The 15,816-nt window shown below is 46.2% G+C and overlaps 1 protein-coding gene across 5 annotated transcripts in view; it reads left to right on the top strand.

Moving 5' to 3' along the window:
- The window catches only part of MBOAT1 (membrane bound glycerophospholipid O-acyltransferase 1), an 81,888-nt gene that overhangs the window by 45,326 nt on the left and 20,746 nt on the right, over positions 1-15,816 (top strand). For 4 of the 5 annotated variants that reach the window (XM_073225022.1, XM_073225021.1, XM_073225020.1 and 1 more), the window contains 5 exons: positions 2,245-2,340; positions 11,166-11,221; positions 13,172-13,226; positions 13,360-13,398; positions 14,400-14,583. In XM_073225022.1, the coding sequence (XP_073081123.1) occupies positions 2,245-2,340; positions 11,166-11,221; positions 13,172-13,226; positions 13,360-13,398; positions 14,400-14,583 (430 nt within the window). The remainder of the gene's footprint in view (positions 1-2,244; positions 2,341-11,165; positions 11,222-13,171; positions 13,227-13,359; positions 13,399-14,399; positions 14,584-15,816) is intronic. The other variant, XM_036994297.2, reaches the window with a different exon arrangement.

Raw genomic sequence — 15,816 nt, forward strand, 5'->3', positions numbered from 1 at the left:
AGCTCAGAGAGGCCCATAGGGATGTGGTTCATTTTCAGAGAGTGAATAGATGCAGGTAGCCACCGCCAGGTTGGTCAGGATGGGGCATATCACCATCCCTCCCGTGCCAGTCGCTACCACACACCTCCTTCCGGACGCGAGCGCTGTCCCGGCTTCTCACACCGTGGGTTAGTTTTGCCAGTGCTGGGCCTGGAGCCGTGCTGGCCTGTCTTCAGGTGCCTCTCACCATGCCTGTGTTCCTTAGGTTTCCAGGTCTGCCCAGGGCCGAATGCATGGCCCCGCTGTCGGAGCGCAGTGCCCGGAACTGCATTCGGCACGTGGGCCTTCTTGTGATAGTTACAGTGAACTTGCTTCCCAGCCTGGCTTGGGGGGCAGGGAAGCTGTGAGTCCAACTGCCATTGAGCAGAGAGAGGAAGCAGCAGGCATGGCTGCATTTGAAAAGGCCCTTGAAAAGAACCTGCCTCTTGAATCTGCTTTGCACGCTTCTGCCTTGACACTGGTGAACAGGTGGAGCGTGGGAGCAGGTGCTGGAAGCAGAAAGGTCTGACTCCCTGCGCCTTCTGCGTCAGCTCCTAAGGGAGTGGTTTTTTCTCAGCCATTTGCTTCATGCACTATCTTCCTGGTTTGGTAAGGGTTAAGGATGAACCCACAGCAGGAGAAATCTTTTTTGTGTAGTTATATCTGCAAATAATGGTAAAGGGAACATAAAGTTATATGGTATCTTAGAATCACAGAACTCCTTTGCCTTCATTGTCTAGCTCTCCCTTCCTACCAAATGAATTTTTATTATCCCTACTTTACTAATGCGTTAGGTTGATCTAGTCTTCATGACTTATTTTAATGTGAATTTGTGAATTCCAATGTAATTTAGTATCAGCATATACATCTTCCTCGTTTTATGACACGTTTAAAAGTTATATCTTCGGAATTTATGTCTGTTTCTGATTGCCTCCTGAACCACTTAAGTCGTTTAATGTACTCATTTCAGTGCATTTCAGCCCACAGTCAGTGAACCCTTCCAGTGGTCAAGGGTTGAAATGCTCAGGTCACAGTGAGTCGGGGAAACAGATGCGTACGTACGTTATGTGTGTTAGCAGGTAGCGCTTGATAAACGGGGGCCTGGGAGCAATGAGTATCCTGGGAGGAGAGCAGGTGACCGGGGGGCTGAGCCTGCCTGATAATCAGGCAGTTTCCAGATAGACTATAGGATGGAGAGAGGAGCTGCAGGCGGCGGGGAGCAGGCGGAGAGCTACCTGGCCTGGAGACGCAGGATGTGGTTGGGGAAGGCGAGCAGAGACCACGGTGGCCAGAACGTGAGGTGGACATGGAGCGTGGCTGGAGGTGGGTCCAGAAGGGGAACGCAGAGGCCAGCGTGTAAAGCACCCTGCCTGCCGTGTTCAGTTTCAGTGTGACTGCACAGCGGGACCCACTGGAGACAGAATTCTAAGACAAGTAGCGTTCCTGCGGCTGTTGGCTCGTCATGAAGTAGGTGGCCGGCTGAGTGAAGCGCGCAGGGTCGTCCTTGTCTCGTGGGGCTTTCAGTCTGGGGAGGGAGGCAGCAGTGAATGGGATCATCACGTAGGTCTGCGCGTACAGACTGAGGGATGTGAATGGCACGCGTGCTTGTGCATTGCACTTGTGTGCATGCTGCTGCCCTATGCTCTGGGGTGCCCAGGGCCGGTCTCCTAGCGGAGCGGAGTGGCGGTGAGCAGGTGGCGTGGGCGCTGAGCCAGGAGTGGGAATGTGGACGCCGCGGGGGGCGGAGGATGAGCGGAGCCCAAGGCTCGGATGAATTAACCGCACGAGTGGGAAGAAGGCGAGGAGAACGGGAGCCCAGAGAAGGGCGCCTCGGAGGGGAGCTGGCGGGAGTTCGGGAGGGTGACGTTGTGTCGTGGTGACCACTGCGTGGACGTGCCGGTTTGCGGAGGAGAATTGGGGCGCCAGCCTCGCGTCCCAGCTCGGCTGCGCTCTGGGTGGGCCCCCCGGGGGTGCCCGTGCCGGGGGCTCTGACTGTGCGGGGCGGGGCCCAGGCGCCTGGAGCGTGAGAGCCTCCTGGGCTCTGCCCCGAGGACTCGGCCGTCGGGGGCCCGGAGGGGAGAGAGGAGCCGCCCGCAGCGGGCACGGGGGGGGGGGGCGAGCGGGGGTGGGGGACCCGTGCGGCCGATGCGGGGGCGCGGGCGGGAGGCGGGGAGTCGGCTGCGCGCCGCGCCGCCGCGCCGTCTGATCCTCCGCTTTGGGTTTCAGGTACTCCTTTTGCGTATCGATGGGCTACCTTACGCTGTGCCACGTCAGCCGAATATACATCTTCCACTATGGAATCCTCACGACAGACTTTTCTGGGTGAGTATTCGGGGCGGGGCTTGGCCGCCCACCGGGACGCAGTCGCTCGGGGCCTGCTGCGCGTGCGCCCGAGATTCCCCAGGGGCGGGTTCAGCCCGTCGGTGCGTTTCTGTGCTGATGAGGTGGAGGCTGAAGACCTGACGGCCTGGGACAGTGAGCTCCGCTGTGCGGGAGGCAGGGGTCGCAGCGTCCCGCCGCCAGGGTGTGTGGGGTCACGGGGACAGGCCGGGCACTTCACTCGTTTATGCCTCTGGCTGTGGCACCACCACGTGGAGAAGTAGTGCCGTGAACCATGTGACCCCAAAGCCTAAAACAGTGACTCTCTTGCTCAGAAAGCTTGCCGGCTCATTCCTTAGTCCCTTAACATGGCGTTGGTTTTTATCTCTTACTAGTTAATCATGCAGAAGCTCTCCATACTAGCCAATCAGTAGCCGCCCCCTGATCCCCTCAGGGCACCCTGGCTGCCCCCGCCAGCAGCCCCAGGTGCGCCAGACTTCTAGAGACTTCCAGCACAGCAGGGGGCTCCGTACTAGTGGTACAGCTTTTGTCTGTCCCCAGGGCCTTAACCCGGTGGCCACCCCCTCCCGACGGGTCGCCCAGTGGAGGCTGTGGATGGATCAGTAAAAATTCTGTGCCCTGTTGATGTTCATTCAGGAACAGTTCATGAGCCTTCGGAAATGAATGCTAAAGCCGAGTTCCTCACAGCACATTGCGCGGGATCCGTGTAGCTTCCATAGCGGTCGGGCTGTGCTCTCGTTGGGCAGCCTGAGGTCAGGGCACGCGAGTCCTCCCGTCGGCTGGAGTTGTGTTCCTTGCGATGAGTTCCTGGCGAGCAGACATGAGATCCAGGGGTGACAGCTCGTGGCTCACTTCGGGGCACTTGCAATTTGTGCCACTGAGCTGCCCACCGAGAGGCTGAGGCAGGAGGAGGGTTGCCTTGGGGCACGGGGACTGTCACGTGGGCGTTCCTGCGACCCGGCCGGGGCCCAGGCTGGCTTCTCACACATCATGTCTTTCCACATCCTGGCCTCTGGGATTTTGCACGTCCTCTGAGTCTCTCCTTTGGGCATCCCTTTCCCCCCAGACTGTGCAGCATGTTTTCAATTTTTTGGAAACAATTTGCTCATGTGTATTGCTAGCAAAGTACGGAAAGTAGGGGAGCAACAAAGATATGTGATCCTAACTCTCTTTAGTGTTTAATCAGCAAACTTCATGTTTTTGGTTTTACCCTCCACCCACACCCCCAGGACTTAGAAGTTCCTGACAGCAGGCGTCCAGTAAATGAACGAGTTAAACACTTCAGTGTCTGTCAGTCCTTTCTCCTGCGTTTCCGGAAGCCTCGGTCACACAGCCCCTCTAGCCCTATTTGGTTGGGATATTTATTGAACAAAAACATGAGCCCAAAGCAGATCAGTACTTGTTTCTCATCTATATGATGTTTCCTTTTTAGGGCTCAAAACCTATTGATTCACTCACCCTTGCGACAGTGTTTGAGTTCCCAGCTTGCTTGGCACAGTGCCCCGTGCCAGAGACACTGTGTGTTGAGGCAGGAAGAAGGGCATTCCAGGTGGAGGGAGCAGCCCTGCGAGAGCAGAGGGTGTGAGATGGCGCCTATGGAGAGCCCAGAAAGCCGCGGGCTTTCCCTGACGCCCACGCCCATCACCAGGCCCTGCCTGCCGCTCTGCATGCGCACTGCCACCACCCCGGGCTACCACCCGCCTGCAGCCTTCCCCTGACCACCCCTCCTTCCAGCCCACCCCTTCTCCAGTCTGTACTCCTCACCAGCCAGGAGGAGGTCCTGAAATATGGAGCCGCCACTGAGCTGGGCCTGCTCTGGGCATCACTGCCACCGCGGTGGCACCAGCCACCTGGCCGGCACCAGCGCTGGGTGCTTTGTGTCCCTGTGTCTGTGCCTCACTCATCCCCTGCTGCAGGGCCCTTTTCCGCCCTCAATGTGGAAATCTCTTCCATAACTTTCCACAGCTCAGCTCGGAGATCACTTTACAAAGCTTTCAGTGATTGCCACCCTGTCGCCCTCCTCCACATGTCAGTGTCTGCACTGCGGACCTTACACCTGCCTCTCTGGCTGGTGCTGCCCGTTGCCTGTCTGTCATGCCCACTGAGATCCCACACACGAGTGTTTGTAGTTGTGGGTACTTATGCACTCATCAGTCGATATGCATGCTTCTCCAGTGTCATGCGTGTTTATTCTCAAACGTGCTTTTTCCAGTTTTTACTTACATATAAATTGATTACACGTAGATGTGAGAGAGTGGTTTCTCTGAATCTAGGTTGGAAAAGTATCAAAGCAAGTTTAGTATATTAAAAATAGTAGCTGTTGAATTAAGTGTGGGTAAGCGTGCTGAAGGGATGTGGGGGAGGATTCTAAAAATTAAGTTTGTTTGTAAGCATTCTTTCTTTTACATTCTCAATCCATGTCGGAGGGAATGACTCTGGAGATAGGGGATGGGATCATGTGAGAGAGGTGCCAACATTCAGCAGATGCACACTCCCAGGAAAGGCGTTGGTCCTGCATCAAAAGGATCATTCACCCCTCACCCAGCAGACACTAAGAAGCCTGTGTTTGCCAGGCATGGTTATAGGAGACAGGAGTGGGCACAGACTGCAGAACGCAGTATAGGATGTCCAGATGGGAGCATATGATTGTGTCCTGGACTGATCCGTGTTCCCCCAAACTAACGTCCACTTAGAATCTCAGAATATGTCCTTATTTGGAAATAGGGTCTCTGCAGACGTAACTAGTTAAGATGAGGGCACACTAGGTTAGGGTGGACCTTGGATTTGTTATGACTGGTATCCACAGAGGAAGGCCATGAGGACAGACGCAGAGGGGAGATGGCCACGTGCAGCTGGCAGCAGAGATAAGTGCAGGACCCCAAGGATGCCATCAGCCCCCAGCAGCTGGGAGGGAGGGCAGACAGATTCTCCCTCACAGCCTCCACCATCTTGGCTTCAGGCTTCTGGCCTCCAGAATCGTGAAACAATGAGTTTCTTGTTTTAATCCACCCTTTGTGCTAATCTGTTACAGCAGCTCTAGGGAGCTAATGTGCATTTTAGGATTGCGTACCTTTAGAGGTGCTAACAGCCGTTCCTGCTCCTGGTCGCGCAGGTGAGCAGTGCTTCTACCCTTCACATTCCTCCCCGCTGGGCCATATCGCCTCCTCCAAACTGTAAACTCTTGAACGATTGTTACATCATTTTTAGTATAGTCAGAACGGTGGACAGTTGCTGTAAGGAAAAGATAAAGGGCATTTGTGGAAAACAGCAATGTGTTTGTGAAACGTGGGGTTGGGCTTTGACAGCAGGGGAGGATGGAAATCAGTTCCTGTCGATTTTACTTTGAGCAACGTAGTCATGATACATTTCCTCAAGTGATGTTTGTTCTCTGGCATTTTTTTGATCTCTCTGTATTAAGAAATCTCTGATGTTACACACAAAATGGTAGAATGTTTGAATGAGAAAAGGACACTGCTTTTAGGGAAAGGATACAAAGAAAATGTATCTGCTAACCTGTAAGTCATAGGCAATCTAGATCTATAATTGCTGAGTGACATACTATCCAGTTTGTGGAAGGTGAGTCTTTTTTTAAAAAAATTAGAGATTATTATTGAGCAGCATAATGTGTTTTTGAAAACATGAAATAAGAAGAACCATACATGCTACTGAGAGCATACACTGGTACAACTCTTTAGGAAGGTAATTTAGCCTAAATTTCAAGTAGGAATTAAAAAAAAGAGTCATGTCCTATAATTAGATAAATCCCTAGGAATTGAATCACCTTGATGAAATCAAGTTTGTTCATTAGTGTGTTCAACTGTTGTCAGTAACAGTGAAAACCTGGAAATATCCTAAATGGTCCAAAAGAGGTAATGATTAAATCATGGTACCAATATACATCCGTTGAAAATGATGTTTTCAAAAAATGTTTTAATGACACTGGAAAATGCTTACAATGGAACATTAAAACCACAAAACAAACACACATGAAGATTCCATTTTTATGACTGTGGACATGTGTAAACAAATGGGAGGAAATACTCAGAATGCTAATGCATTGGTTCTGTTGGGAGGAGGTCTATATTGGTGATCTTAATAATTGTTTTATTCTTTAATATGATTATAATGAGAAATCCTAAATGTTATTTGAATATATTTGCATACATATTACCGTGATCTTCAGCCTTCATGAGTAGAACAATAGCCATTTGTGTTCCTTGTTACCACATTGGGGGCTTAATAGAAGCAACACTTGCCTTACCCCCTTGCTGGTGTGGAGGTCATTTGCCCATTGGTTCTGTGGGAAATGTTTTCCTCTGTTGATTTACAACATGCTGGTCGGTCCACATGACCAGCCCAGTATGTGCAAATAATTGGGTTCTGTAATAGGGACCAAGAAGAGGGATACGTGTGGTGGGATGAGGGAGTGACATCGTTCCTTCCTTTTCCTGTAAGTATATATCTGCCTGTTTCCCCTTATTCTTCTCTCCTTAGATTTCTTTTTCTGAGTTAGACTAACAATCTTAGGCTCGGGAAGAAAAAAGTGGTTTTCTTTTGCTATTATTTTTTTATCGTGAAAAAATATTTGCGGGCCAAAAGAGAAATGGCCCTACCTCAACTATGCTGGACTCAAACCCTGATTTCAGATTGTCCCCATGGATTCAAGTGCAGTGCCTACAGCTGCCCAGGCGCAGATCCCAGGACAAGGCACGTGTCCCAGGGAACAGACCGTCTGAGGCCTCGCTGCCTGGAGGCAGTTCTTTGGTGCACCCAGGGGCCTTCCTGTGCCTTCAGGATGTGCTTGTATGTTGGGTTTTTCATTTTTGCAGAAAGACAGCATGAAGCCAGCAAACATGTCTTGGATTATTTTTGGTTTTGATTGAAATAGACCGTGAATGGTATTTGAGTTTTATCTTAAGTCAGTAACTCTATGGGTTTGACTCTCAAATCTCAGTAACTTCTGCAAAGTAAATTTGGCATCTGATCTACTCATAAGTTTAAATAAATTAATCAGTGCAAAAATGTTCAGAGAGGACTTCCTCTGAGCAAGGGCATATGGAGCTCCTCCTCACATCCATAGAAAGTAAGTTTGTAGGAAGATTCGAATTCCATTTCCTGGTAGTGAACCCGTTCTAGTTATAGTTTGTGGATTTTGGATCTGCTTTTTCACAAGTTATTAATATATTATTGAGTTTTATAAACCCAGGGTCACATGTGTGAGTTGTTTCTTAAGTTGCAGAAACTTCATCAGATGTTTAAAACAGAAGCAAGATATTGTTGAAAATACAGTCTAGATGATGTGTAACAACATTTTATTCATAGTTTCTTCCCCACCCCCCAAAGGGACATTTTTTCTAAAGAATGAAGACTGTATGGTTTTTACATAGACCAAGTGGTGTAGATTTCCTATTGAGTAATTATATATTGACAGTGACCTAGAAATTCAATAGTATGTATTATATTAGTCTAGGTTCTCTGAGCAGCAGATGCCAGCAGGGGGACAGAGAGTAGGAGATTTGTTGGGTGAAATACCTGTGAAGGAAAACAGAGAGGCGACTGGATGAAGCTGAGAGAGCCTTCAGATTTAAGTGCGTGTCTGACCAGAGATGAGAGAGGGATGGAGGGAAGGAAGAGAGGTCTTGGACTGCCTTGCAGTTCCAAGAAGGTGTAGGTGAGTTCAGTGGGAAGTCCGCCAGCAAAAATTCCCAGGAGGAGGAGTACCACGCCTTGAAGGGAGGGGCCTGCTGGCTGTCCCGCGGCCTTGGCTTGTCTGGGAGGAGCTCGAGGGGGTGTGGCCACAGCACGAACTTGGAGGCAGAGTCAGCCGCAGTTGCAGCCAATGAGATGCTCCCCCAGCAGTTCTGAGGCACCTGCTCATGGCCATGGCATATGTGAGTATTAGACTACTTAACGCTTTGCTGAATGGGAGCTTAATTATGGAATATATTAAAACGAATCCCAGAAAGAGGAAAACTAATGTGATATTTCTACAGGGTCAGAAAAGTAGGCTAATTACATGACCTATTTTCTTTATTAATATGTATTAATATATATATAATAATATAAACTAATATATATATTTCCCTTTAACAACAAAGTTATGAGAATTAAATGGAAGGTAGGAACTTACTTGGTTTGCAAATTGCGTAGTCACTGGAATGTGTGCCTCAAATTTAAAAATTTTGTGCTAGACTTATTGGAAGGAAGGCTAAAAATTTAGGTCCTGTTACTGATTGCTGGGACTTTCAATCTTGCAGGGGAAAAGAAAAAGACAACAAGGCTTTGGAAAGAAAACTATTGTGCTTTGAAAGTTGTATTTAGAAACTACCTTGAACGTAACGCTTAAGAGTGAGTCCTTTCAAGACCAACAGCTTTTGGCATCATTATTCATTCTGGGTCAGAGGTCTTGATGATTATGAAGAAAGGTGGGCTGCAAAGTTGTATTAGTCTATAAGAACAAGTGGTTTATTTGTATTGATAATTTAAAATATTACATGCTTATTATTTTAGAGATTGGAAGTGGGAATTAGAATGAGAGGAATCAGAGGAAAATGAAGTCATAGAGAAAGGCCTTAGTGCAGTTGTCACACATCAGACATGGCCTGAAGATGGTTTTTGTCCAACCCCGTCCTCCTACACACTCAGGGCCTGGCCTGAGCTCAGGGCAGAGAGGCTGTGTGGCACCCCAGGGTCACCCCAGGATGCTGTCATAGGATAGTGATCAAAATCTAGCCTCCCGTGTGAATTGGTCCATAGGAGTCAGAGACAGCAAGTTCACTGAGAAGCCACAGGAATGGAGACCAGAAAACCAGGCCAGACTAAGAGTATTTGAAGGAAATTATAGTAGAGCAGTGAGATTTGATTTTTTGTCTTGTTGGACAAGAATAGAGGTATAAAGGTAATAAACTAGGCTAGACAATTGGAAAAAGAGGTGCTATTAAAAAAATGCAGCTTTATTGAAAAATAACTCATACATCATTCAGTTCACCCATTTAAGACATACAATTCAGTGGTTTTCAGCGTATTCACAGACTGCATTTATGGAGTTCAACTATCACTGCAATTAATTTTGCAACATTTTCATTACCCCCAAAAGAAACCTGTACACATTAATTATCACTCATTTCCACCCAATTCCCCTAGCCTTAGGCAACCAGCAGTCTACTTCATTTCTCTATGGATTTGCCTATTCTAGACATTTCATAGAAATGGTATCATTTGAATGTGGCCTTTGTGTCTGGCTTCTTTTACTTAGCATGATGTTTTCAAGGTCCATCTATGTTGTAGCGGGTGTCAGTACCTCATTCTTTTAATTGGTGTATAATATTCCATTGCATGGACAGACCATATTTTATTTATCCATTCATCAGTTGATGGACATTTGGGATATTTTCTTTGGGCTGCTATGAATAATGTTGCTCTAAACAATGAAGTTTTTATATTTTCTTTAGGTATATTTTTATTTCTCATGGATATATACCTAGGAGTGGAATTGTTTGGTCATATGGTAACTCTATGATTAGAAACTGCCAGGTTGTCTCTAAAGCAGGTGCACCATTTAATATTCCCACCAGCAACGTACAAGGGCTCTGATTCTCCACCTCTGGGACAAAGCTTATTATCTTTTTGATTGTATCATCGTAGTGCTTGTGAAGTGGTATCTTGTGGTTTTGATTTGCATTTCTCTGATGGCTGATTCCTGCCAGCATCTTCTCATGTGTTTATTTACCACTTGTGTATCTTTTTTAGACAGATGTTCATTCAGTTCCTTTGGCCATTTTAAAATGAGATTGTTTTTTTTTCAGTGAGTTGTCAGAGTTCTTTATTCTAGTATAAGTCCCTTGTCAGACATGATTTGCAGATATATTCATGCATTCTGTTAAACATCTTCTCACTTCTTGGTGGTGTGTGTCCTCTGAAGCATAAAAATTCTAAGTTTTAATATCTAACCTACTTTTTTCTTTTGTTATATGTGCTTTTGGAGTTATTTCTAAAACTATTTTCAAATCTAGGGTCATGAAGAACACCTGTGTTCTCTTTTAAAAGTTTCAGTTTTAGCTCTTACGTTTAGGTCTTTGATCCTGTTTTAATTCTATTGTATCCTTTTTATGTGGATATCTAGTTGTGAAAAGACTATTCTTGGCTCTGTTGAATTATCTGAGCACCTTTTTGATGTGGGTGCCACTTCTTGGACAAGTTTTTAGGTGATGGCTTTTTGCAAATTAAGATTGGTGTTATTTTTTGTCACTAAATGGTTTATTTACAGGCAACTGCATCATACCAATGTATCTTTTACTATGTGTATGTGGAAAAATCACCTTTAAAGAACACGATGTATCGGCATATATTAGGTTGAAGAAGCCAAAATGGACACATCTCAGGTATCTCTTCCAGGTGGACCCTGGGCCCTGGATTAGGTCTTTTCCAAACTAGTTTTGCTTTCGCTGTAAGTGCCTCTGATTTCCCCGGGGAACTTGTCATGAGTGGACTCTCATTTTCTGGTTCTGGAATGCAGTGAGAGGTTCTGCATTTCCAAGGACCTCCAGAAATGCTGATGTCACTGGCCCTGGGACTGAGGCTTAAGGGGGAGCAAAAGAGGGGCTTTGTAGGGTGACCTCATTGTTCAGTGTTGTTAAACCTACTTATTTAAAGTGACTTGGAAGTGAAATAAAAGTTGTATGTTTTGGTTTCAGTGTTTTTGCATTTTATTTCATAATCTTCAATAGGAAGAACCACCATGCAGAGAAATAGAATAAAATCTCTTCCAGGCTTGTCTGCCCGTCTTGATTGTTCCCTCTCTCTTTTAGGCCTCTGATGATTGTCACTCAGAAGATCACAACCTTGGCGTTCCAAGTTCACGACGGTGAGAAAAATGACTCCCCTTTTGGTTCTAAGAGTGAACCTGACATTCAGAGCTCTTGTTTTGTACTATATGCCCCATCCAGAGTTTAGACGGGTGCTGGAAGATCTTGCTGTGTCTTGCCAAAATTTTGCAGGCCCTTTAATTATAGTTTTTTACTTTCCCAGGTCCTAATTTCCGAAACATTTACTTGAGCACAGTGGGTTTTCTGTGCTTTTACAATGTTTTAAATTTACGTGAATTTGTGATGCACTCTGCCCTCCATTTCCAAATCTACCAAGAGGAAAACGCACCCTTTTTGCTTTGGTTTAATCTGTGAGCAGCTTACAAGGTGACAAAAGATTAAGTAGTATTGGCTGGTTAACTGTTTTTTAATGCTAGTTTTTTTGTTTGTTTGGCTTGGAAAATTATCTATTGAGATCAGGCTGACCCACTGAAAAGCTGGGAGAGGAAGAATCTTTTGTTTGTATAAAACTAAACATTTCCTTCACTCATGTCCCTGCTGAACATGGCCAGAAAGTGTGATTTATACTGTTAAAACAGCTCCAGGGGGCAGAGGATGGCATTTCCAGCCGGGTGGAATATTTCAATATAGGTGTAAGGGATGCCAGGCAAAATTAGTTAAAAGTCTGCTCTGTGGGTTTGCGTGGCCCCGGCAGGCGCTTTCTGACTGTTGAAATTTCTTTATGTGTTGAAGATTTATAATCTCTGCCAGCTAGTTTTTTGTTTTTCCTTAAAACCTGGCAACCAATTTAATTTCATTGTGATCCTGTGTAGTCCTAGTTCATACTGGTGATTTAGTCATTTTGTGAAGAACTGGGCACTTTTACACAAAGGATGGAATCCTTCTCAGGACACCAGTTGCCCTGATTTGCTCAGAACTGAGAAGTTTCCTAGGATGTGAGATTTCAGTGCCCAAATCAGGAAAGTACTGAGCACACTGGGGTGAGCTGGTCTCCCTGCTTGTACTGGAAAATCCACTTGGTAATGGTCATAAACCAATAGCTGAAATCAATGTGATTTCTGGGATTGCGGGAGATACACTATTTGATGAGATCTTAGAAAAAAGTGTGATTTTTTAAACACTGCTTCTTGGATGTTTTTTCCTTTAATAGGCTTTTTGCCAAAACTCACTTTCTAAGGCATTCTCAGCTTACCATATTTTCTGGAACCACCCTCACATTCAGCAGAAGTTCATTTGGTATTTTTTTTTTTTCTTGTTTGTGGCAGGAACATAAATTTCAGGAACACTCCATCTTCTCCAAGGCCCGTTTGTGAGTTGCCTTTATGATTGGCGACCATAATCAATCTTAGCTGAATATACAAAGTCAGCCTCTATTGCTTATGGCACTTCAATCAGTGACCGTAAGTCAAATATAAATGATAAAGGAGGCATAGATAGGATCTGCTTGGTAGTTTTTCTGGCATGCATGGGTTCTAATAAAAGAGTCTCCTGATAATTCTTTTATGTTTTCCCTGCATTCAGGGTGACATTTCCCATTGTTTGGAAGAGGAAAGTCTCCATTCCTTCCGCTGCTGCATTCCACCCCACACCCTCAGCTTGTACTGGGTGTCTGCACCCACCGTGACCAGGGACGTGTTCAAGTTGGTGCAGGCTGCAAAGGCAGGCTTGTTTCTCTCATGTGGCAGTGAAAACATGTACAGTGTGGTCGGCAGTATAGGAGATGTGGCAGGTTCTCTGGGGTCCACGTCATACTGTGCGAATTAAATAGCAGTAACCTCTGAATTCTCCCCTTCCTAAGAGCCTATCAACATTCTACCACACATATGGGTAGCTTTTTGACCCAGGGCATTTAAAAAACGGTGGGAAATGGGGGCCTTTATGATTTGTGAAACAGATCACTTTTTTCAAATGAGCTTTATAAGCCTCTTTTGGGATTGTTACCTACTTTACTTCAAACATCTTGTTTCTGATTTTATTCTTTTTCATAGGATTAGGGCGAAGAGAGGAGGACCTCTCTGCTGAGCAACATCGACTTGCTGTGAAGTAAGCTTGACCATATATATTGAAGCCTTTCATATGTCAACCTCTAGAGATAGTCCCCATTTTTTTTATATCTGCTTATTAACTTCATTATGTGGATGTGATGTTGTTTATTTAACAAATCTGCCATTGACAGACCCTGGGGTTGCCTACCAGTCTTTGGCTTTTGCAGACGGTAAGTGATGATACCCTCATCCATAAGTCCGCTTAAATAGGTTTGGGTGTAGTCCCAGAAGTGGACTTTCTATTTCTATTCCAGAATTAGTTTTATTGGCTGAGTGTCTGGGATCCTCAGGAAGCAGCTAATGACTGGCGCCCGTCAGTGTGATGAAATGCGGCATGGGAGGGGCGGAAGTGGGGCTGGAGAGGTGCTAAGGGAAACCGTGTGTGATGAGTAAATGGTTCTTGGGGAAGGTGGTGCCACCACGGCGGAGAGAGCATTTGGGAAGAGGTACAGGAGGGCCCCGAGTGTCAAGGAGATGGATGCTTCACTCCTGCATTAAGGAATTGGGACTTGGAGTCAGTGAATCGGGCTCTGTGCAAAGGGGGTGTGCATGTTGGAGGGCGTGGAACAAGGACCGGTCAGCAGCGGCCTTTGGGGAAGCCTTTCCCCACGGTTCTATGCGGTCAGAGAAGCATGCCCTTCAAATGTCATTAAAACACTGCGCAGAACTGGCCCCTGCGGGATCTCTTCCCATAGCCACCCTGTCTGTTTAGGACCGCCTGCCTGGTTTCCAAGGCAGACAGGAGACTCTCACAGGGGTAGTTTGGTGTGGCCTCTTCCAGTGGAAACTGGTTCCACCCACCATTTGTTTTGTATTTATTTTGGCAGCCGGGAGGGAGTTTCCCCACTGCAGCACATCTGGGTCTGTTTATTACCTTCATTTTCTCTTGCAGCCTGCGGTGTGTGATGAGAAAGCACTTCCCAGCTCAGAGTAGCCTGAGCGGCCCTCCTGCCAGCAGACGGGCCCCGAGGGCTGCGTCTCTCAGCTGCGCACCTCATTCAGAGCCCATCAGCACCCTCTCCCTCTCGGGCAGATATTTAAAGAAACAACCAGGAAGGATCATGTCATGTTCAGTCCCCTACAGAGACCACCCCGTGGTTACTGTTTGCTTATTGCAAATATGAAAGAATAAATTAAAAAATGACTTTTCAACATTTTACTTTAATTTCAGAGTCAAACCCTCTTTTTTGGAATACATGAGCTACCTTCTCAACTTCATGAGTGTCATCGCTGGCCCGTGTAACAACTTCAAGGACTATCTGGCCTTCATCGAGGGGAGACAGACACACATGAAGTTGCTCGAAGTGAACCGGAAGCAGAAAGGTTTGCACAGCCTGCCGGCGCCTTCTCCCACTGTAAGTTTTGAGTGCCAAGGATTTACCCAGAGGTCCAGGAGACAGAGCTTTCTGCCAGGGCTGACTCACTACTAATCGTTCCAATTAAAAAGCCAAATGTTTACCAGAAAGCTTGGCCAATAATTCGTTTAGAATACCAGTATTGGTATTTATTTGCAGCAATTCTCTGTGTTGGAGCAACAGATATTTATTTCACAGAGGAGCTCATGGAAATGTTTAGTCAACCAGCCAATACGTAGTGCCTACAATTTGCTTAGCACTGTGCCTGTTAACACATTTGAACTTAAGAGTGTTTTGTCTTTATGAATAGAAATTCATACACAGCTGAAGGATAATATGTCATAAAAGGCGGAGGGGGAGGCAGTAGGGACCAGACTAAATGTGGTTTTTATTGCAGAACCTGCTAATCGCACAGGAAGCCAGTTTTACATTGGCATGCCCGAAGCTTGGTTTCATTGACTTGAAGAGTGTTTATGATGGTATCTTGACATAACATTTTAATTTTAATTGAATTTTATTCATCCCAAATTAGTCAATATTAAGATACCTTACTGAACTTTACAAATAGGCTAAAGTTATTCAGATCAAATACCCTATTTTTAAGAGAAATTTGTAATTAACTGAAAGAATGGGCAAGATAGAAGAGAGACAGGATTCTCTGAGTAAATTTTTCATACATGCTAATTAAAGTCTAGGCAAAATAAATTATTTGAAAACTTAGGTGACTTCTAAATTAAGCATGAATTTTCAGACAGTTTTGACACAGTGGGTCCTCAGCACCTTATGGTTAAGTCCAAGGTCTCAGCTCCAACTGCTTTGTTGGAACAGTCTAGGAGTGGGGCCACTGAGGCTGTGAGATGTCAAAGTGACCCCAGGTGTTGTAGGCAGTGTCTGTCGCAGTTGTGCTTTTACTGAGAAAGTAATATTGTCAGACGGTCTTAACATCACTCTTTAAGGGGACCCTTGCAGTGTTGTGCACAGAAAAAGCAAAGTGTTGACATTGCATTTTGGCTAAAGGCACAGGGACAGAGGGGACGCCTATGAGCTGGAGCCTCCCCAATGGTGTTGTCATGGCCATGGCTGAGAGCGGAGAGCACTTACCTGGGAGCCAGACACGGGTCCCACCTTCACACCTGTGCTCAGTGCCTCATGAATATTCACTCACTTAGATCTGTGCTACTCCCAGAGGGAGGTGCAGCTGCCATTCCCACATTGCAAAGAAAGTAGCCTGTT

This window comes from Manis javanica, chromosome 16, assembly GCF_040802235.1.
Source record: "Manis javanica isolate MJ-LG chromosome 16, MJ_LKY, whole genome shotgun sequence".
NCBI lineage: Eukaryota > Metazoa > Chordata > Mammalia > Pholidota > Manidae > Manis > Manis javanica.